This window comes from Tenrec ecaudatus, chromosome 16, assembly GCF_050624435.1.
Source record: "Tenrec ecaudatus isolate mTenEca1 chromosome 16, mTenEca1.hap1, whole genome shotgun sequence".
Lineage (NCBI taxonomy): Eukaryota > Metazoa > Chordata > Mammalia > Afrosoricida > Tenrecidae > Tenrec > Tenrec ecaudatus.
Window position 1 is genome coordinate 71,432,380 of NC_134545.1, and position 23,552 is coordinate 71,455,931.

General features: G+C 42.2%; 1 protein-coding gene across 2 annotated transcripts in view; it reads left to right on the forward strand.

Annotated features, from left to right (window-relative positions):
• Positions 1-2,416, forward strand: part of A1CF (APOBEC1 complementation factor) — a 58,409-nt gene extending 55,993 nt beyond the window's left edge. For both annotated transcript variants that reach the window (XM_075534161.1, XM_075534162.1), the window contains exon 11: positions 2,265-2,416. In XM_075534161.1, coding sequence (XP_075390276.1) covers positions 2,265-2,416 — 152 coding nt within the window. The remainder of the gene's footprint in view (positions 1-2,264) is intronic.
• The last annotated feature ends 21,136 nt before the right edge of the window (positions 2,417-23,552 follow it).

A 23,552-nucleotide genomic window follows, 5' to 3' on the forward strand; every position in this document is an offset into this window, starting at 1 on the left:
CACGCTGGAGAGGATCTGCTTTGAGTCAAGAATGTTCCATGTCATGCTCACTTCTGTCTGCTCCTGCAAGAAGCTGAGCCTATTGACGGCATGAGAGCTGTCTTGGGGATGACCGAGAATTGGCAGGCCTCTGGAAGAACCTTCCTGTAAAGTCAAGCAGAGCTTAGGGGCTCCAAGGGAAGAATCTGTGTGAAACACGAGTCCCTTGTACTTCTGAAACTAGACAAAATATAAAATTCCCAGAGATAAAAATGTTTGATACACACAGTACTTACTTTAGAATTACTGTTTACCAAAGGATGACAGTAATTACTAACACATTGTTCATATCCTTAGAAAGTGTACCAAACTTCAATAGAGTATTAGTCAGCAGTACTGCCCAAAGTGAAGAAACCGAAAAATGATTTAAAAAGATGGTGGGTTTTTTGTCCAGCCAGTTTCCTGTCGCCTTTTCCACAGAAGCCACCAGAAAAAAATCAAACAAAACTAAAGAACAAGCAAACGACTGTGTTGGGCAGACTTCCACAGAACATAAACCAAATGGATAATTAATCAAACCTCTGCTCAGTACCGAAGTACACATCTACCTGTTTCTTGTCACGTTTCACAGTTTTCGGATAGCCTCTGAAATATCCAAGTTTGGGGTCTAAGGTTTTTACAGCCAAAAAAAAAAAAAAGATTGCTTTTGAGTAATAGTGATTAAATTCCCTCCTTCCAGAGAGAAGGTTCATTTAATTGGGAGGAAATGTGTGATATGTTTATGACAAAAACTGAACAGCTGCTGAAGCTGCCTGTGCATGACCCCATACCCTATGCATGACGGGATTTGGTTCCTGGGCTTAGACATGTAGGGCCGTGGTTCCATGGGACATCCTAGTCAATAAACTCACTCACTGCCAGCGAGTCAATGTTGCCTCAGAGCAACTGTCCCAGTGGGTTTCCAGAACTGCCTTTGGGAGTAGAAAGCCCAGTCTTTCTCCCGAGTTGCTGCTGGTGGTTTCCAACTGCCAACCATGCTGATCATAGCCTAACACGTCACCACGACACCACCAGGGCTCCATATCCCACTTAATAGGCCTCATATGATATTTAGTGTCTCTGGTCTACATCTTAGTTTGTTGTGTAGACCTGGGGCCTGCAACAATTGGGCCCCAACAACTGGCCTCCACTCACCTGGAGCAACTGAGGCAAAAGGAGAGATGATACAAGAAGGCAGATATGGTCGGTGAGGCTAATTGCCTCCATGACCAACTGAGCCTCCGTCATCGGACCAAAAACTGCATGGTGTCCGGTTACTCTCACAGAGTCTGTGATCCCAGATCCCAGAGCAGAATCCCCATCAAAGGGTGGAAAATGCAGTGCAGAATTTTAAAATTATCAAGGACACCAGACTTTATGGATAAACCCTTGAAACTACTCCTCTGAAATCAACCTTCCACCATGTAAGCCCCTGCCACCTAACAAGAGTTTAGCTGCACTACTGAAAATGACCTGCCTTGACTATGTCACTCTTTTAAGAACGCTTTACAGGGGAACAAATTGACAACAGCACTCTGAAAAACTAGGGGACAGAAAAGGAGGGTGAGAAGAATGATTGCCCACCTCAAAGGACGCCATCCCTGGCCCTCACCAGTACGTGGAGATGCTGTTGATGGTGAATGCCTTGCGGTGTACGTTCCCAACAACCACAACAAAATACAACAAATTTAGGGCGGAAGGTGAAGGTCAATCAGCTAGACACGATATGAAAATGGAAAACCACGCGTGATTTCCTTGGCTTTCCAACCCTTGGGCTGTCAGAGCAGGAGCGAATCCACAAAGAGAGGGTTCTTGCTGGGTCAAAAGAAGGGGCTTTGGCCATTCAGGGGATCAGGCTCTCTGGTCAAGTAGGTCATTTTCCTTTCATGCTGATTTCTACAAACACAAGAAAGACTTTTATAGTAGTTACCCTCCTGGTCTCCCTCCTTCCTACACCTTGGAACAATGGCTTGATCGCCCACCTCAAGGTTTGTATTTCTCTACTTGTGAGAGCATTCCGACACAAGTAACTTCACCCAGTTTGAGAACTCCTGTCTGAGGATTTTCAAATGCCGCTTTTAAAATGTGGAGGTATTATTTCTTCTGAAAACGCCTTTTAAAGTGTCTTGTTCAATACTTAACTTTAAGCAGCGCTGCGTTTTCATATTACTAAAAGACACGATGTCATGAGCGAGTCGATTTGAGTGCCTTTCATAAACCAGGCTCTCCTCTGCCTTCTTCTCCAGGATATGCGGTCCCGAGCGCCGCCGCGCCCGTGTCTGCAGCGCAGCTCAAGCACGCAGTGACCCTAGGACAAGACTTGGCAGCATATGCCACCTATGAGGTCTACCCCACCTTCGCAGTGGCTGCCCGAGGGGACGGATATGGAGCCTTCTGAAGATGGTTGTGACTGAGGACTAAGCCAAACAGAACTCCCCGTGACAGCAATGTACCTCTAAGGCAGCCCCATGATGATGACAAAGTAACGCTTTTCCTAAAGTAACCGCTCCCGAGCCACATTGCGGATCCTAATTATAGACTCACAATCTGAGCGTATTCTTCCTAAATCAAATCAAATGGAAGCTTCTTGTCTGACACAAAGCTAAAGAGCCATTGTCCTCACAAGCTGTTCTTCCAGGGTTCTTGGACGCCCTGGGATTATGTTTGCAAATCCTGAATGAATGGGGAGAGACCGTTTAACCAGCACGGGATTGGGGCAGATCAGCCCATTGGCACACCAACGGGAATCAAGTAAATTCCACTGCCTTAACCCCTGGCTGCCAGAAATGTTTGTGATACACAAAGTTACAGAGGAGCAATGGGTAGTTGGTGGGACTATTCTGTTAAACTGTGTTCACTATTGACTACTCTGTGGGCATCCGATTGCAGACCTGAGTTCATGAAAGGCCATCAAAGATGTTAAAGATTTAACATCCCTTCAGTCTGAATATTCCATCCTGTCAATTTGTTACAAATTTGGATCACCCTGTCCCCTGCAGAATCCCCCCAGAAAGTGGAGGGATATATTGCAGACATGGTGACACAAACCCTGCGTAGTGTTTAGTAAACTCATCAGCGCACACACTTGCCCCTCGAGCTCCCACCCAATGGTTCTCGGGATGCCCCCGGTGTTCCAGTCTTAAAATGACTTGTTCTCAGTTCTCAAAATGTTGCCTTGTCCACCTTGATTTACTTCCAACCCAGCCCCATTCTGCTCAACTCCGTTATCATCAAAGATTGTCGCTCTTAGTTGCTGTCAAGTTGGCCCTGCCTCGCGGGGACCTTATGTAGGCAGAACCAAGCGCTGCCTGGTCCGGCGCGGCTTCATGGCTCTTGGCACGTTTGAGGGCATGCTCGTGGCTGTTCGATCGTTCATCTCATTGGGGGTGTCCCTCATTGCCCTTGGCCTTCTACCAATTATGGGAGGAGGGAGTAAAAATAAGTCCATAGAATATCATATGATATTTTCTCTACTCAACATGTTGATTAAGAAGTCATTTCAAACAAAGTGAGCCGTGAAGATTTAGTCTTATTTCTATGATCTTTCTGCAGTTCCCAGGACACCCTTCTGCCTCCTGTGAGTTTTAGTAGCTCGGGCTTAGCTACGGACTGTGAGATCCACGGGTATTCAATCTGCCAAGTAACCCCCTACCTTCCCTCTTACCTTAAATACGTATCAAGTACAAGGAGCTTGGCCATATCTAAGTTCTTTGGTCTTGAAATTGCCATGGGCAAACCATATAGAGATCCCCGCTGAGATGAAGCTGTTTCTTCAGACACTTAATCAGAGTGCTATTTACCCAAATCCCCTCCAGTCCTAGGCCTCTTCTCCAGGAATATTTGAGAGCAGGCTGTGATAAAAACACCAGGAGGCATGACTGTCTGAGAGGCATGATTGTCTTACCAGACCTGTAAATGATTGCCTTTATTTTTTTTTTCAAAACTGAAATCATCTAAATTCAAAGTACCGAGTATTACCACTGTGGTGTTATTAATGCATTAAGACATACAGTAGAAGACGCTCCATTTATATATATATATATATATATATATATATATATCAGAATTCCATAGAACTCAGGGCAAACTGAAATACGCTATGGGACAGAGAATGTTGTCAACACCTGGGTTGAATTCTATGGTCTAATAATCACAGTTTCTACAGACCCGCTCTGGATCTGTTTTCTCCAATCAGGTATCAAAAGCTTGGAAAGTACAACTGAAACTAGGAAAACACCTGTGCTTTCCATTTCCCACTCGTGTGACTTCTCGTGCGCATTCCAGGCCGTGGTTCCCAAACTGCCTGCACCTAGGGATCACCCAGGGAACATTTTAAACTGTTGAGGACGCTCCTCAGACCAACGCCATCAAAATGCCAAGACGTTCAGACTGGAGCTGAGCAGACGTCTCTTCCAAAAGTCCACAGATGATTCCAGAGTGCAGCTAAGTTTGGGAACGGTCCTGCTCTGTGGGTTCACTCTGCTCCTTAAACGTTTTCTTTCCTATTTCACTTTTGTTAGAAAACTGAAGCAACAAGGTGTCTAGACGAAAACAAATAGCCAAATCACATTTTTGCCTAACTACATCTCACTTAACAGTATGAATCCGAATATAATTTAGAATGGCTTCAGACAGAGTCATGGGCCAAAAGGAGTCAAATGAAAAATTCTCGATTAGGCACAAATTAGCACTCACCCAGAGACCTGAGCTTGTGTTTTATGTTCCTTACGTGTTTGACGATAAACAGAAAAGGGGCATGGCCAAGTGTAATCGGTGCGAAGTAGAAGGTGTCACCAGAGGAGTGTTCAACTAATCAAAATGAAAAGATTTATTCATCTTCTATTTGCCTTATAAGAAAAATTACTTTGGATTAGTTTGTTATCCATTTGTAAAAGTACACGCATAGAAACCGAAACACAAGACAATGGTCAAGTGTCCAGGAGATGCCACCTGGAATTGCCACTGCATGATTTGTGTGCTGGGGCAAGCAGGTCATTCAAGTGGCTCAACCTGCTTGGTTTGTTTCTTTCTCATCGTTTCCAGAGAATGATTTTCATTCCATTAGAACATTCTAGATAATGCCCATGAGTCTACTTTCAGTAATGTAAAGCATGAATTTGAAACTATTTGGAAAGGGAGTGTTTTCGTTTGTTTTAAGTCTAGAACCAAAGGTTTACTTTGCATAAAATTTTGGTTTTTGAGGTTTAAGAAATTATCACCCACTTAGCAGCTTCTGTATCTTGTTGCTTCCCCACTCATTTTCCTGTTATTTCTTCCTTTACTGCTTCCTAAACCTTGGTAGGAAAAAAAAATGAAATGAGTCTGCTAGATGTGTAATAATAAAACACTCAAACCAGTCAGTTAGAAACATCTAGTCAAGTAGCATTGGGGTTTGAAATTTTATCAATTGATAGTTTGAGAATTAAAATCAGTCCACTGTTATTTAAGAGAAAAGGGAACAACCATGAGTTTAGATAGCCAATATTTGACCCTGGTAAAAATTCTACCTCTTCCCAAATTGCAACGCTTCCCTCTCACTGCATTAGACCTCCAATTGTCACAAAATAGTTCTCCCCAAATGATCATTTTGCCCCACCTCTACTCTGCATCATGTCAAACCGCATAATGCTTATGTATTCAGATTCAACCACTGCCATTGAGTTGGTTCTGATTCATAGCGATCCTGTAGGGCAGCGTACAGCTGCTTCCGTGGGGTTTCCAGGCTGGAAACCTTGACAGGAACATATAGTCTCATCTATCAACTACTAGCCTTGAGATGAGCAGCCCAGGGTGTAGCCCACTACACACCAGGGCACCACTAGATGTAGGTGGCATTGCCCCCAAACATGCTGGGAAGCCACTTCAGGTTAAGGAAACAATGATGTCAAAAATATCTAACCAAAGATGCCTGCCCCATTTGCAAACTATAAATCATTTCCTTTTTATGATGAGGTGGAAATTAAATTATAGCTTATTTATCAGTGATTGCTTGGCAAGCGATTATGTTGAGTTTTACTTAAAGGTATAAAACATTTTTTTCCAGTCAGCTTTTCACAAATATTTCCCTCAACATGATTTCAGATGTGTGGATTTTCACTGTAATTTAAATGACTCGATTTTAGAGTTCAGTTTAGAAATCCCTAAGGATTTGGAGATTCTCCAGAATTCCATTTGTAAAATAAAAGTCAAGAGAGAAAACTTTAGTTTAGGTAAATTTTTTCAGCATTCAAAGCAAGGAAGTTCGATATAGTTTATTAGTGTTGAGAAACTTCATCCCTGCCCAAGATTTCCTAAAACAAATGGACAAGTAAAAGTGAACACTGATCCAGGTGTTCACACAAAGCCACGATATTTTACCTTCTCCTTGGCCTCATCTACAAGTTCCCAACTGGGTAAAAACATATAAACCTAGCTAGCAATATGGCACTTTTTGTATTTTGTAAATATACTTTTATATACTGTACATATGTTTGTTGAAGGCAAAACTCAATACAACTATACCACTCTAAGTGAATTTTGTGATAAATACTTTTTCAAAGAAAATATTCAGATCACCCCTTAGTAATCTTAATGTAGTTATTGGAAGGCAGAAAGGAATTAGGTGACAAACATTTTTATCTAACTACAACATTTTCCAACAGAGAGGACAGTACCCAACTGAGTTTAGTGACCCAGCTAAAAATGATTGTTGGATTTGTTTTCCTTATTATCCTGGCATCTTGAAAACATCTGCATTGTGTGTATTTGCTTTACCAATATTGGAATTTTTCTGACCTCCAAACCCTGCCTCTTTTTTTATAGATTAAACATAAAAATTATTTTTGAATTGATTAGATAGCAAATACAGAAGAACATTCCATAGTTCCTAAAATGTATAATGTCTTAAAAAGCCAACTTTTTCTTAGAGTTGATTTTTTTAATGAATTCATGGGGTTACTATAGAAGCAGTGTTTATCTTGAACATTTAGAGTCATTTGATAAGACTATAAGTTTATGTGCCCCTAATTCTCCTTGATTCTGCAGGAAAGATAAAATAAAGTAACAGAGTAAAAATGAAGAGGCATTCACAACAAAATCAGAAGTGAAAAATAAAAAATTCTGAAACCAAAAACCTCTATAAGTGCTGAGAATAATCTGTAGCAAGATTTTTTGCATTTGTCTCTCCTTACAGAATCTTCTCCTATGTTCTGATATTGAAATCAAAATCGAGAAAAAGAATATACTTTATCCCCTCTTCACATAGATTTCCTTGGCAAAGGGAAGATGAAATACAAGACATACCCAAAATCAAATTCACTGTCATCCAGTCGATGCAGACTCACAGTGAGTCTACAGGTAGGACAGGGCAGACCTCCCCCTGAGAGCTCCCAAGACTGTAACTGTTGTATGGAGTAAAAGAGCTCATCTTTCTTTGGCCATGTGGCTGGTGGTTTCAAACTGTTGACCTTGCAGATCACAGTCCAATTCTGCCTCTAGGGATTCGTTTTAAGCAAACAGCACTTTAAAATATGTAAACTACCAGCACGAACTCCTTAGAAATTGAAGTATCAACCCCACGCAAGGTTTAGGCATGTCCATTTGGGTGGCAATGGGATAGAGCGCAGAGAACAGAGAGGAATACACCACCTTCTCCACCAGGATCATCCCAATCCACTCCCCATACAGGCCTCGGGCTATCCAACCTGCTTCTGGTCCTAGTTTCCCTCACACCCTACCCAGGCTGCGGGCCCTGGTTTTGTGTTCAGCTGACACGTGACACATACTAGGCCACATTGGATGGAACACAAGATGAACAGTACCTCGTGGGGACTCGTGCTTGACCTGTTCATAATCACAGGTCCTCAATCGACTCAGGATTTGTTGGTTCCTCTCTCTAAACCAAGCAACTTAACAGAAAGGCTATCCTGTGGAAGCCTTTAGGAAAATGTTGCCTTCTTCCCTGCTGTATTTCACAAACTAAATTCCTTTCTATTTAACTTTTACCATATGGTCTGACCAAATATTCTTCACCAGAAACCTTTGAATATTTCCAAATAAAGGTATTGTTTTGTTTATTAAGATAATATTTCCTTTCTTTTTTTTTAACTTTCCTACGATTTACTTTTTATTCTTCCTCTGTTCACTTCACTGTTTGGACTGCAGTTTAGAGAGATGCTGCTTTTCCTTACAACTCAATGACTAGCAAGCCATTAACAAAATGTATTTCTAACTTCCAGATGTTAAACTATGTCCTACTTCTTTTCCTATCTGTTATTCTTGAATTTATTTATGTGAAGTTTCTTAGCTGAGGGACCAAAACAAAGAGATAAAGACAGTATTAAAAAGAGTGCATAAAGTACTTGGTTTTGTACTTTGAGTACAATGTTTTATAAGACTCTGTAACCTACATGAATGAATTAAGTGAAATTATACTATCCATTTATTGACAACATAATCATTGATTTGAAATAAACAAATATGTTGGGAACCTTAGAAACAAATCACATAAAATGATCAGCAATGCAATCTTGTGATGATTGGCATAATGGCAGAGGATGAAATGGTTGTAACTGAATTGTCAAGCATTGCGATATAAAATGTTTAAAGTATCAACATGAGTTGCTGATTTATTTGTTTCAATCCTGAAAATTAAAGGTGTTTTATTTTTGAGTGAAAACTTTTATATTACTAACCCATCATTGCAATGTGCTTTGGATGACTTGTTTACATTCACAAACCATATAAAGTTCTCTCTGCATATTTTCTGAGAATAAAGGCAATATTAAATATTTAAGTGCATCACTTTCTAGTCAATAAGGAAAACAGAAGAATTACTGAAAAACCAACCACAACAAAAGAGTATGATAGATATACTGCTTCTGGAGAATCTGCTAATCCCTCATGACCTAGACCAAGAGTCCACTGGCTATCATAATCCAAGAGCCTCATTTTTATTGGAACTTGACCAATAAACTGTTAAGTTTTTAAGGGATTGAGCTAAGAATAGTTTTAAGATGTTATTTAAATGAGATCATAAGATCAAGACTATAGACCAAACAAAAAACAAACTCAGTGCCATCAAGTCAATGCCGACTCATGGCCACACTACAGGTTTCCAAGACTGTAACTCTTCACTGGAGTAAAAAGCTGCATCTTTCTCCCAAGATGGTTTCACACTGCTACCCTTGTGGTTACAGCCCAGTGCATAACCACTACACCACTAGCGTTCCCCAAACTATATACATGGCCTCTAAAACCTAAAGTATTCACTATCTGGCCCTTTACAGAAGTGATCAGGGGACTGCTGTACTAAAATACTGTCTCATATTATGCTACATGTGGGACCCCACTTCCGGATTCCAATTTCTGAATTAGCTAGGACAAAGTTGACTGCCAGCATCCAACATAGCAGTGATTTAGTAAGCAGGTTACTTATTCAGTAAAAGTAAAATACATAACAATAGTAAAAAGCCATAGAAATTGAGGAAATAAAGTTATCCTGTTGTAGTTTTCTTAAACAAGATCTAAAGGAGTATAATAAACCTTGAATGTAAACTGTGCCGGGTGAAAAATACATACATAGATATGAGTTATGGTCGATTGGAGCCCTGGTGTGATAGTGGTTACGTGTGAATTACAAGGTCAGCAGATTGAAGCCCCCAGACAACATTTTCTATGCATGTGAAGAGTTACAGTGTCAGAAACATAGGGACAGTTCGACCCTATAGGCTTGCCGTGAGTCAGGAGTGACTTAATGGCAATGAGTTTGGGTTTTTTGGTTTTGATGGTCAATGACTAGGGGGGGTCTTCTGGCCATGATTATTATAGTCCCAGTTTGGAGGTCTTCTCTAGATCCGTTTCTGTGGTGTGAAGGGACTTGCTGTTCTTAAATATGTGTTCCGCTTCTAACAGGGTATGATACTATATCTTATTGTTGACACAAATCCACTGCCATTGAGTCAATTCTGACTCAGAGAGACCCTATGTAGTGTTTCCAAACCTATAAGTCATTGTAGGATCAGACAGCCTCATATGTCATCTACAGAGCATCTGGTGGATTTGAACCACCGACCTTGCAGTTAGCAGCCCAATGTCTCACCCAAATGGCACCAGGGTTTGCTCACATAGGGTTCTTCAAAATAGACTTTTAAAAGACTGCTCATGGGCTTCCTCAAGAACGTTTAAAATTCATATTAGCCAAAGATATGAGTTTGTCTCATTTTCTACACTTCCGGGTTACCCGAGAAGGGCCCATGTTCTCCCCAAATTGTGAATATTCGCAGAACAAATGCACAAAGCTATAAAACGTTTTAAAATGAAACCTCAATTCCCTTATCTTAGCAGCAACTCACCAACATAACCCTGGAAATAACCTTCTTCTGTGCTAATGAGGATACAATCATGGAAATCTAAACGTGAGAGATAATTGCCCTTTCCCTGCTGGGTAATGTGAGTAATTTTAGCCTACTCGTCCATTTGGTAGTTATGAAGCTTTAGACCTGTGTGTTTGCAGGTACGATTACATTGGAATTTATTAGTACTCAGTGCTCTTGGTTGCTTTTTCTGATAGAAGCTAAGCTAAATCCTGGCCCTTGGCTTATCTTACTGATTTCCTGCGAGAGGCTGAATATGCAATGCCTCTGCTAAGTGCCTGCAGAATCATATCCAGTAACCAGCCACTGTTCCATCACCCTCACCAAGTGATTCAGGACAAAAAATGCCCAATTTGGTTCCCACCTGAAAGCCAGAATATCCTGTGGTTTGTGATTGGACAGAATTTCAGAAGAAAGAGGCAGGGTCTGGTAATGATGTCTTCACATCTGCCTCCCTATGAAATGTACTTTCCTAAAGGTATATACCACCTTGATAGCTCTGGTCCAATGCCAATGACTTCACCTGGTTGCCAAGTCACCCATGCTTTAACCCCAGATCCATTACCACCTCAATCTGTGCCCCTCGTCATATTGTGTAAACTGTCCAAATGGTCAGTCTCCCGCAACTGTTAAATGGTCTCAGGTACTCCCTTGAGGAACCACATGGCCAACCTAAAGGGTGCACCGGAAACCTAAAGGCATTTAAATTCTGTTTAAATTGGAAGGGTAGGGGGGCAAGTAAACCATGTGCAAAACAAAATGTGACCTGTGGCCTGAATTTATAGTTTGTTTGAAAGCTCTCCGAAGCCTAAAACTGCCAACCCAAGTTGTGTTGTGTGGGTGTGGGTGTGCGCGCGCATGTTTTCACTTAGATCAAGTGTGACATCCAGTGGCCTATTTAGCTAATGACACATGGAGTTTTTCTTGTTGCCTGGGGAATTCTGACCTCTTAGACACTTGCAATTGCTGTAAAGATTCTGTTAGATTCCTCAGGTTAGGGATACACCTCGGTCCTTGGCTCCACGCGAGAAAGAATTCACGCTGAAGCCTGGTTTGTGATCCAAGCGAGTTTTATGAGTGTTGGAAGAAGTTTCAGGTTTACAAAGGCACCCGCAGGGCTCCTCACCCCATGCAGCCTCCCTAGAAGCTGCTCTCAAAGTCACGCAGTTGGCTCCAGGCTCCTGCCTTTTTCAATTATCCTGCAGGAGGCGTGGTGGATGATCCTGGTTGACCCCATTGGCTGAGTTGAACTTACCTGGCCTAGGTGGGCCAATTCAGGTGCAGCGCCCACCCAGATGTACTTCCCCTTCCTGGCCAGAAACCTAAGCCTCTGAGCATGCGCAGTGTACCACTCCTTCGTGGGCAGGTAGTTCGGACCTCGGGACCTGTGTCATGGACGCCCCAGTCCCTAAGCTAAACTGCCTAACAATTCCAATTGAAAAAAAGGGAACCAGAACAATCTTCTCCATGGCTGCAGGCACTCAACGGAAAGCTGTGAGGCCAATATTCTTATCTCCCAATGGAACAAGGAAACAGGAGACATAGACGGTAAGTAACTTACCAAGCTCATAAACAAAGGGAACTTCAAAGGGACACTGACTCCTGAATCCATGCTGTATCCATGCACTCTCTAGGGGGCTTCCAAGAACATGGTCCCAAGGTTCTCACTTTCTAAATATGGACATCAGTATGGGAGTTTTAACCAAAAACATACGTGGTTATGTAAGGGAAGAGCTGAGACTAGAACCCAAATTGCAGATGACCCCCAGGTACTTATCGATTCCAGACCATAAAAGAAATATCCTTTACCTCCCCCAAATACCTCTTAGAAGTCCACCCTAGCATCATAAAGCCTCTTTGGCTTTACCTCAAAGGGCAGAGCAACCATCAAGCCTCTACTCTGACAGCCTGGAAGATTAGAGATATACCAGGGGACTTCAGATGGTCATGGAAAAACGCCACTGTCTTTCAATCCCATTTATTTTACGAACTTTCTAAATACCCTCCTCATATCACTTTGTATCAAGAAGAATCACTGCATATCAGGAGTGTGGGAAGGAAGAAGACAAACAAATAGCCACAATATTATTAATCTTGAAAAGATGGGTGAGTTCAGGGGAGAAATATCTGGTACACTGTAAGCTCCAAAGGTTTTGCCTTATAAAACCTGGCATAGTAATTAATGAATATAATGACTATAATGATTCTGAGTCATTAAGAAGGATTAAATTATTCCTAGAGCTCTATGTTTAATAACATAAGGAAATGTGTAATCTAATTCAGAAAGAGTAACATCCAAAATGAGAGTGAGCATCTTCGGCACAGTCAAATATCTAATCTTGAGGACTGGCTTCGATGCACCACATCCTAAATACCAAGCCGATTCTAGATAGGTAGTTAACTGCCACCTCCTATCTGGCCAGAATATTTTCTATGGTGTATGCCACAAACAGAAGGGTATTAATTCCACAGAAGGACTATTTCCAAGCCTCACTGTCAGAAATGGTCCAAGAAACAGGCTGCATCTTGGGGTTTGAGGACAACTCACCACCGAGCTGGAAAGAACTCACTCCCACACAGGATGTAGGATACAGAGAATCTCTGGCACAAGGTAGTGGCCTAATCGCTGAATATTTCAATAGGGCTGACTTGGGGAAATGCCCTGAGACAGGGGACACCCTTGTCCATATGATGACTCAGGCATTGGAAATATTCTGCCTCTTTTTTGTGGGGCTGCTGAGGTGACAGCCTGCTTCCCCACAAAACTAAACGTCTCCTTGCCAGCCACTGGGTGCCAAAAACTCATTGAAGTGGCCAAAGAATGTAAATATTTCACCTCTTTTGAGAAGCGAAGCGTCACAAAGATTGCTGCCCATGCACTGGATTGTCCTCATCCATGGTGAGAATGACAGCAAGGTTTTCCCATGAAGCAGCACCTCTTGACCTATGTCCACATCCACTTGCTACTGAGTAAGGTTGTGGAAAACTAACACTGAGGGAAATATGACTAGGACTATATTCCCTAACAGAGGGAATCTGGAAAGCTAGTATTTTACCATAGGAAAGCCACCACTTTGGTAAGTTAGAGATAAAGTCTAAGTATACTGTCCTGCATTAAATATATTTCCACAGATTCTCCCATAACAACTATGCTGCCTTAAAGTGAGCACATGGTTAATTCTATCTCCCTGTAGAAGAAGACATTCTTGGTATCTCCTCCCACCACACTGCTCATCCCCCTCATCCCTTTCCCCAATGCAGGTATTGGGTTTCCTCACCTGTGAGCTCAGAGACTTTACTGTGGTTACCACCCACCTTGTGACATATGTAACTACTGAATGTGCATGTTTTAAGGCTACCTATAAATCTCCCACAGCAGTAAAGTATCTCTGAGCTGACCTAGCTGCGGAGGTCATGGTCGTGTCAGAGGTGAGCATGCTACTATGAAATGTGTCTGACTCCCTTTACTCCCTCTCTTCTCTCTCCTATTTTCTATGGCCTTACTATGATTTATATATATTATAACCATACAATTGCCCAACAGACCCCTCAGTTGTCAGAGGCTGGTTTACTCTGACATAAGGGGCCCTCTTATACAGCCCAAGGAGACCTGGGGAGAGAAAAGGCAAATTTTGTAAGGGATTGAATTGTTGAAGCCAATCTGAGCATTCTCAACTTGGTTATTATTTTAGAGAGAGAGAGAGAGAGAGAGAGAGAGAGAGAGAGATATTGATTCCAGGACTGACTGAAGCAACTATGTCTAGTTGCCTGGGGTCCAAAAGAGCAAGCAGAATCCACAAACACTACAGTCTGTCTAAAGACGAACACGTTGTTGTAAGAGAGCCCCTGAAGAAAAGAAACCCAGGACCAAAGTGCCTAAGATTTAGCATCATGTGTTTCCACATGTCATGCAATACAAACACCAGCACATCGCTCTGAAGAAAGAGCACACCAAGCAAAACAAGAAGGAGGCCACCAAATGTGCCAGGCTTTTGGTCAAGAGAGTGAAAGTCGGCAAAATAAAAGACCGGGAACTGATGACCAAGAGATGGACAGTGTCCTTTTTGAGAGCCTCTAGCTCCGAGTCAAGGGTCCAGTCAAAAATAAAATAGATTCAAGTGGAGAGCAAGTGTTTTGAGAATGATGAGGGCAATGAATGTGCAAATGTGCTTTGCACAGTTGATGTATGTGTGGATTGTGATAAGAGTTGTATGAGCCCCTAATAGAATGATTAAAAATAAAAAGTAGATATCTATAATGGCAAATAAATAGACTCGTCTATTTTTAAAGAAAAGAAAAGATATCGGGGAAGCAATTTTCACAAAGACAGCAAAACTGCTCCGTGATTTCCAAGTGGTATCATTCTCCAGCAAAGAAGAGTGTGAAACAGTGTTAAGAGCGAAAGGTGGAGACAGTGCATGAAACAAACAACACACATGAAAAGCAGAGTTACCGAACTGAAAACACTTAAATACTCAAGCAAGGAAGTTCACTTAAAAGGCCAGAGCTGGGAAAGCATAGAGTTCTGAAATATGGAACAAAAACATCCAAAGCTGGTGACTCTGCAGACCACCTTGAACTGGTAGCGCTTGCTAAGGTGACCTAACCTCTGCAATAAGACAAGACACTGTAAAATCTTTTCCTCTGCAAGGCAACAGGTGTCTTTCTCCAGAGCAACCCCTATTCCCTCTCCTGACTGGTAGGCCAATAGATTGGACTGATCAAAGAACAAAGAGGTTAAGAAGGCCAAAAATTAATGAGCAGATGCAAGCAAGAACCAAACATGGGGATTGGACTGTAAAAGGGGCTTGATCAAGTGGTTAGAACTAGGATCTGTTTGACCCTTGCTGAGAATTTGCATTCCTACCCTCAGATAGACTAGATTAGAATCTACATTGTAATAAGACACTCAGGGCGGTGTATACCAGAATGCATATTTTCAGAGAGAGGTTGAACCACACTCAACTAGTTCAAAGTCATGGTCAGAACATAAGACTGGATAAAAAATTGTTTTCTTTAATTCATTGACTCTGACAGGAAATGTCTTCAGACATGAGATCTAAAGCACACCAGAGATCTGAAACAGATGGGGACTCCAATGCATGTGCGCCATATTTATTCCAGCATCGTTGACAATTACCAATGGGCAGGAACAATCTAAGTACCCATCAGTAGATGGCTAGACACGCACACACACACACACACACACACGGCCTCCAAAAAGTCTCTGGGGGGGCGGGGAAATGGAATTAAAAGATCATGGAATTTTCCCATGAATTTTTTGTAAGCCTCTTTGGTGTGTGTACGCAGGAGTGGGGAGTGGGAAACCAAAAAATTACTGCTAAAAGATCATAGAAAACTTTAATAAACAAAAAATAACAAAATGTGGAGTGCTTGTTTCTCAACATGTCTTCCATTTGATTCTAAACACCTCTGAAGGTAATGTTTAGAACACCCCCTTTCTAACTCTTCCTTGAAGACTTCAGCATTCTTGGGTTTACTCCATTGCAAAGATCAGTTAGGGCACCCTTGGATGACTAAACTCACGTTCTTATTCAAGGTTACTTGAGCTTTACGTGCACAAGGAAGCCCGAAAGGAAAGATCAGGCTGTGGGGAGGGTGGGTAAGGTTTCTCAATGGAATTCTCAGTGAACAGTCCTTGCTGCCCTTGAAAGATAGGAGGTGCATTGTTGGGATGGGGGAGATCATAGCAACTTTCCTGTCCTTTTACTTACCAATTAATCCTTCAGTTTTCTTCAGACTTCTTTATAATAAACCCCCAGGAGAGTCAAGAAAACCTTTTCTGGGTCAACAAAAAACTTAATTTCCTGAGCTGACCTCACTGCCTTGAACTTCACTGGCCCGCAGATATCTTCGAAAGCCACTCTTGAAAAATTCTACCATATGATCTCCAGCTTTCTTCTCTCACCAACATCATATTTTTCCATGTTTCTTCCTCTTGGTTTCTAACTTTTGCATTCCAATTGCTAATCATTGTCAATGCATCTTGATTATATGTTTGATCAATTTCAGAATGAAGTCACTGGTTAAGTTATTCAATATCTGCTAGCTTTAGTGGTTGGTGCATAAATTTGAATAATAGTGGAATTGATTAGATTCTCTTGAACACAGATAGATAATATCCTAGCACAGACTACATTGTACTTCAAGAGCAATCATGAAATATCCATTTTGTTGAAGAAGGTGATGTCATTCCTTTTGAATCTGTCATTCCTAGCATAGTAAACCATATAATTTTCTGATTCAAAATGTTTAATACTGGTCCATTTTAGCTCCCTGATACCTAGAATGTTGACTTAACATGTTCCATTTCATTATTTACAACTTTCATTTTTTCTAGATTTATACTTTATATATCCCAATTGTTAATTGACATTCAGGGCTGTTTCTTCTCGTTTGGCATCATACTACATCAACAGATGAAGGTCCTGAAGACTTTTCTCCCACCAGTGTGATCAGCTCTCCTTTGAGAAGAGAGGCCTTCCTCAGTCATATTTCAGACTTCCTTCTGAGCTGAGGGGCTCATCTTCTGGCACTATCTCCGACAATGCTCTGCTTCTATTCATGAGGATTACCATAACTGACAATGTTTTGATGCTGTCCACTGGGTTTGCAGTGGCGAATGCCTCTGAAATGGACAGGCTAGTTCTTCTTCATGGTCTGTTCTTAGTTTGAAAGCTCTGGGGCAACCTATTCACTGTGGGAGGCCCTGCTGGTATTTGAATTAGTGACATCACAGCATCACAGAAACCCACATTCCCACCAGTACAACAAGCTGTCTGACAAGGGGTTGTTGAAAGCCTTATTTAGTCACAAAAAGACAAATGTTGTAGATTTTCAATCCCACTTCTATGAAATACTGAGAATAGGCAAATAAATAGTAACAAGAAGCTGTCAGCAAGAGTGAATAGAAATTATTGATGAAAAGCTGCTGAATTTGTTCAGAGTAAAGTGAAACATTGGAAATGAATAAAATAGATGTGACTAATGTCACTGAATTTTATACTTAAAATGCTTAAAATGGAAAACAGACTGTTTAGATATAAGCTCAGAGAGGTGACATGCTGGATGGTTGTATTGTGATTGCAGCATATCACTGCTCAGAGCCTTAGGTGGTCCTTAACTACCAGGGGGCAGCAGGTGAACTGGAGCTGCTGACCTTGTCTTAGCAGCCCAGCACTTACCCAATGGCATCAATAGGGCTTCTTCTTATGCCTGCAGAAACTCTAGATTGTATTAACAATCTCTAAATTCTGTGTGACTCAAGCCTCCTGGGGTTGTTCCTCTGATGATATTTCTAGCTTTAAAGCTAATTTCAGCTTCTTAGTTTGGGGTGTTGAAAAACAAAGCAAAACTGTTATGAATCAATCCTGACTCACAGCGACCCTATAGGCCAAGGTATAACTACTCCCTTTGGGTTTCAGAGACTATGCATACTTGGGATGTATGAAGTTAGAATGTACAAAGTATATACAGTGTCAGAAACCCGCGGGGTATTTCTACATAGAATATCTCTAAGTAGAGTTGTAGCAATGGTTAATATACGATAGCATCTCTATGAAGCATATGAAGCCCCATTGGTGCTGCTGGCCAAATGTTGGACTGCTAAACAAGGTCAGCTGGTCAAATCCACCAGCTGCTCCACAGGGGAAGGATGAAGGTACCTGTTCTCATAAAGATGTACACCCTCGGAAACCCTACTCAGGGTCACTATGAATCAGAATGGACTTTGAGGTAGTTTATTGTGCCAACCTGGCTTATAAACACATGTGGGGTCAATTGAAGGGCAGAGGGATAAGTGGCTCAGTGAGCCTTGCCTTTCTAGTTCTTGGGTCTCTTGCTTTCTGATGGTTGGACTAGGGTGCCTTAGCCAGTTGCCTGCTTCAGCTGGCAAGGCTCACTTCCTGCAAGACCTCCCTGAGGAGAAGCCGCATGGACCTACCCCGATGCAGCCCTGGGTGATGGAGCAGCTGATGGAGACCCCTGCCAGTGCTGAGATGCTTACACATTCACTGATTTGGCTTCCCTTCTGCAGTCAGCATCATGCTGTGTGTTTTGTGAGATGGAGGAGGACTTTGTGGATTAGTGTTGGACATAGGGGTTAATGTTGTACTTGTGGGTTTGGGTAGCACTGAGTTGGGATGTTTTCTTGATGTGCACTTAACCTTTATATAAAACTCTGTCTTACACATATGAGTTTCTGTGGATTTGTTTCTCTAATGTACCCAGAACAATTCAGGCTTGATGGCAGTAGGTTTTGAAATGGGTTTTACGAACAAAATGAATGGGCAGTCAATGGGGATGCTGTGAACAAGTATAACCAGAAAAATGTCAAGAAGCGAAGAGCAGAGCTCAGCAGCTAGTGCCTTCATAAGAACCCATGATCCTTTGCTACGTCCCCAGACCTGGACAATTTTTCAGGTCGAGATTCCATTGACTTAAGAAGTGATTAGGTCCCCGGAGGAGGGCTTTGCAATAAGATGTACTGCAAAGATTCCTTTTCCAAAGAGACATGGCCACTTGCTTAGGGGACCATACACTGAAGAGAAGAATACCCAGAGGGTCTAAAAGCGACTGGACACAGAATTGGAGTCAATATTGATACCCAGAGACCCTAAAATGTCAGTACTACCCTCTGGTAGTGTAAGGTCCATGGCATAATAAGCTGATATTGGAAATATCAGACTTATACAAGCCCACCCAATGGCCATTTGAGCTAGTGATGTGCTGGTAAACATTCAAAAACGTGCTCTTTGGGAGAAATGAAAGTACATTGTCTGCTAGGCATCTTTGAGTTCTAACAGTGTATTCTACACCCCGAAATACTGTTCCAGCCCATATCCACAGTGTCACAGGGAGCTGAGAACATGGAATGGGGCCAGAAGTATGGAAAGGGTCTGAGGCAGGCCCGGGCTGCAGTACAGTCCTGCCACTAAGAACTTATGCCATTGGAAGATCCAATGGCAATAAGGGGGGCACTTTGGAATTTATGACAAGGCCTAATTTATAATGTCCCTGCCGTCCTGGAGGCAGTCTGTGCCATTTGCAGTGAAGAACATTCACTTTTTGAAGTTGATATTCTGCATAGAGTTTAGCTCTCAGCATGTTATTGGGACCTAGCAGAGACGAAATACTTGGAATCTGTTTCTCAGATCATCTGAAAGGATGCAGTCACTTTAAATGAATCACTTGTTTGTCCTCTTACTAGAGGATATTACCATAAAGGTCAAGCTGAGGTAGTCAGAAGCCCTGAACTTGCAGCTGCAACCTCATTGTGAGACTAGGATGATGCCTTTCAGCTCCCCAGGAGAGTGAGAATCCTCCCTATGGAGAAGAGGTTTTGCTGTTTATGTGATTCCACGCCAAAATTAAGAAGAGCTTGGTCAAGGAACTAGAACTCCAAGAGTCAATTTTCCCTTCACCAAGTGCCTTGAATTCCTGGGCAGATTTCCCCCTCAAATCTGTGAGGTTTTGAACCTTGTTCACTATTTTGCCATTCTACACCAAAGCACCAAATCCTCCCTGAACCTCCAAGCACCCCCTTCTGCCGCACTATCAAGGAAGGCCAGAGGAACTTAACAGCACGTTCTGAACTTGAAGGATTACAATGTCCATTTGAAAGTCCACATCAGGTCCAGTTCACTTCTAACCATACAAACCTATAGCTTCTACTTGGAGATACAGGAGCAAAAAACATCATGCTACTCGGGTACCCTGGAGGGAAGGAGAAGATGAGCAAGCCAACACAGGCAATTCATTTCAAACCAAGCACGCACTGGGAGGAGACACAACACATATTCATTTATGTCATACAAGTTGGTTTTCTTGATATTTCATGGTTATATTTGTAACCACATAAAAAAGTCTAAGCTTTCTTCCCGTGTCATCCACCCTTTTAAAGCCACCTTTTTTTTTTTAATCTACCATTTGGAGAAAAGTATAAAATATTTAAATATATTCCACAGGATGGGACAGACACTCAGATTTCCTCTATAGCAATTTTAAAAATCTTGGTGGAGAGTCAAGATGGCATGGAGGTATAATCACTCCCCAACCCCCCTCCAGTGCTCCTGTTGTAAGATCAGAAATTTAAGAGGTTAATAGGCCAATATTGGGAGGCTGGGCGCTAAAAATATTTTCAGTGTACTAGGTCTGATGCAGACCTCCCCCAGTGGTTTTCACCCATGGAGCAATTTGAAAATTCACTGACAGGCTCTAAATTCACCACATCTGCCCTAGGGCTCTGCTAATCCCTCACCAGATCCAGTGGTATAGTGCCCACCACCCCTCCCTACACCCAAGATCCAAGATCCCAAATCCCCAGTGTGCAATAATTTCCCCAGATTGCTGTCAATAACTGGTCTATTTGCATAATATTAACATAAAAAGACAAGCAGAACTTTAATCCCCAGAGCACAGCCTAGGATATTAACATAACAAAATGGGAAATGCTAGGGGCTGAATGCCACAGCCCAAGCCCAAAACTGGCTCTCCTAGTTTGGGGCTCCACAGGGAGTCTTGAAGACTGAAATTTGTGGCCAGAGAGTCCAGACCAGCCCATGCTCACACTGCAGGCCCACCCCAACCGGACCCAGTGGCATGCGTATGGTCACTGACCTCAGCCCACTCTCCAAGTTCCCCCAGTGCAGTTGGCCACTGAGGTGCCACAGCACCTTGCCTACACAGCAGTCGGATCCACCCCCATAGTAGGCCATAGGTGGTCCCCAAAACCACTATTACCACTCAACCACTCATACAGAGAAAGAGCTCAGGGCCCCTCAGTCTCCTGGGAACAAGGCACCCAGTTCTTTCAAAATGACACAGACAGCAGCATAGCTCAATGCCCTCAACAAGAAAAATGAAAGAACTGCTTCAGAAGAAGTCCTAAACCTAACAATGCTTATAGAAGAAAGATATTGTTCTGCAAGAAAAGAAATGTTCGGAATGCTGCTTGGAGTAATACAGAATATGAGGGAAGCAACACAGAATAAAGACACAAATGATACGGAGAGCAAATGCTTTGAAAATGATTAGGGCAAAGAATGTACGGATGTGCTTTATACAATTGATGTATGTATATGTATGGATTGTGATAAGAGTTGTCTGAGCCCCTAATAAAATGTAAAAAAAAAAATGTCTTTTTTAAAGACACAATGATAGAAGAGATGAAGTCCATGATAGAGGGGATGAAGTCCATGCACCAAAGGGAAATACATGAGGTAACAGAAGCAAAACAGAAGATAACAAACCTCACCAACAGACTAGACAAGGCAGAGAATCATACCAGCGATCTCAAGGACAATTGTGCAGACTTCAACAAATGGGAAAGATAATAAAACAAGATAATCAAAGAGGTGGAAGAAAACATGAGAACAATGACAGAAACTATGAAGAGAACCAGTATTCAAATAATTGGTCTTCCAGAACAAGACAGAAAAAAGAAGTCAACAGCTAAATTAGCAAGGGAATTCCTGTAAGCAACCTCCCCACCTAAATGAATGCGAATTAAACATTCATACAGGAAGCAGAGAGGACACCAATTAGTCTAAACCCCAGGAAAAAACTCAACAAGGCAAATAGTTAAATTATCCCATTTCGAGGAAAACTAAAATTTTAAGAGCAGCAAGAGATAAAAAGGAAGTGGGCAAAAGACCTGAACAGAAGTTTCACCAGGGAGAAGACTCGAATGGCCAATAAACATGTGAAAAAATGCTCCAGATCATTAGCCATCAGAGAAATGCAAATTAACATAACTATGATATCAACTAACACCTTTGGGGATAATCCAATCAGAAAATCAGGGAGCAACAAATGTTGAAGTGGATGTGGCAAGATAGGAACTCTCCTCCACTGTTGGTGGTCATGTAGATACATGCAGCCTCTGTGGAAAGCCATATGGTGCTATTTAAAGCAAATGGGAATTGAGTTACCTTATGACTCAGCAAACGCTCTACCGGGCATATAAACCCAGAAGGGGTAAGAAATAGGCTATGACCTGTTATCTATTCTCCAAAGTCTATTGTGGCACAATTCACAATCACAAAGAATTGGAAACAACCTAAATTTCCATCAATAGACGAGTGGATTAGAAAACTCTGGCACATACACACAATGGAGTACTACCCATTACTAAAAAGCACTGATGATCACATGAAGCACATCATCTCAAGAGAAGAGTTGGAGGAAATTATGCTAAGTGAAGTTAGCCAATCACAAAAGGACAAATATACCATGAATCCACTGAGGTAAGTATAATCAGCACAGTAGGTATAGAAGAAAAGCCACTTATCTCACATTTTACAGGTTGAGGTACAGGCAATTGGGCAGGGAACAGACCAAACCCAAGGATGTACATGTCCTTCCAAGACAAAGAAGGGAAAAGGGGGGAAGGAGGGAGGGAGACAATGGCACCAGGGGAGCAGGGCCCTAATCCACCCAGGAGGAGGGTATTGTGTATGTCTCCACAGAAATGGGAATACAGACCCCACCATGGCACACCAGTCCTAGAGGGCAACGTAATCACACAGAGCAACTCATGAACAGAGAGGCCTACAGAGCCAGCCCCAATCAGAGCCAAACTGACCCCTCCCTAGAAGTATGTGCTGTAGAAGACAACACTAAACCTACAGGTTGGGGAGAGGGGCCGGCATGCCACACCCACACAGAAACAAACCAAGAAGGAAAAAGAGTGACAGAGTAGGCCCCATACTGGCACACCAAGCCCTGAGGATGACAGGCCTGCATGGAGCTGCTGAAGAACAGAGAAGACTACAGGGCCAACAGCACCTTGAGATGTGATGTCCCCTCACTGGCGCACACTGTGACAGAGGCCAGTACTGGGGACACACAGCAGAGAGTGAGTCCAGTCTGAGTCCAGTGGAGAGTGAGTCCAGTGGAGAGTGAGTCCCACAGTGGGTGAGCCAAGAAGGGAACATAACAGATCAATAACAGGAGCAAAGCAAAGCCATGAAACTCCTGAAGATCCCCCAAAATAGACTTCAGGCTAGGAGGCCAGTGGGGAGATAGTCAGAAAGGTCAGCAGACACAGCTGGAATTAAATATGGGTTTTTTTGAGGGGGCATTGCTAGTTTTCCCCCTCTTTTTATTCAAGCTTTTGTTGTCTTTTTGTTTGTATCCATTATTTTTGTTTTGCCTACCTAT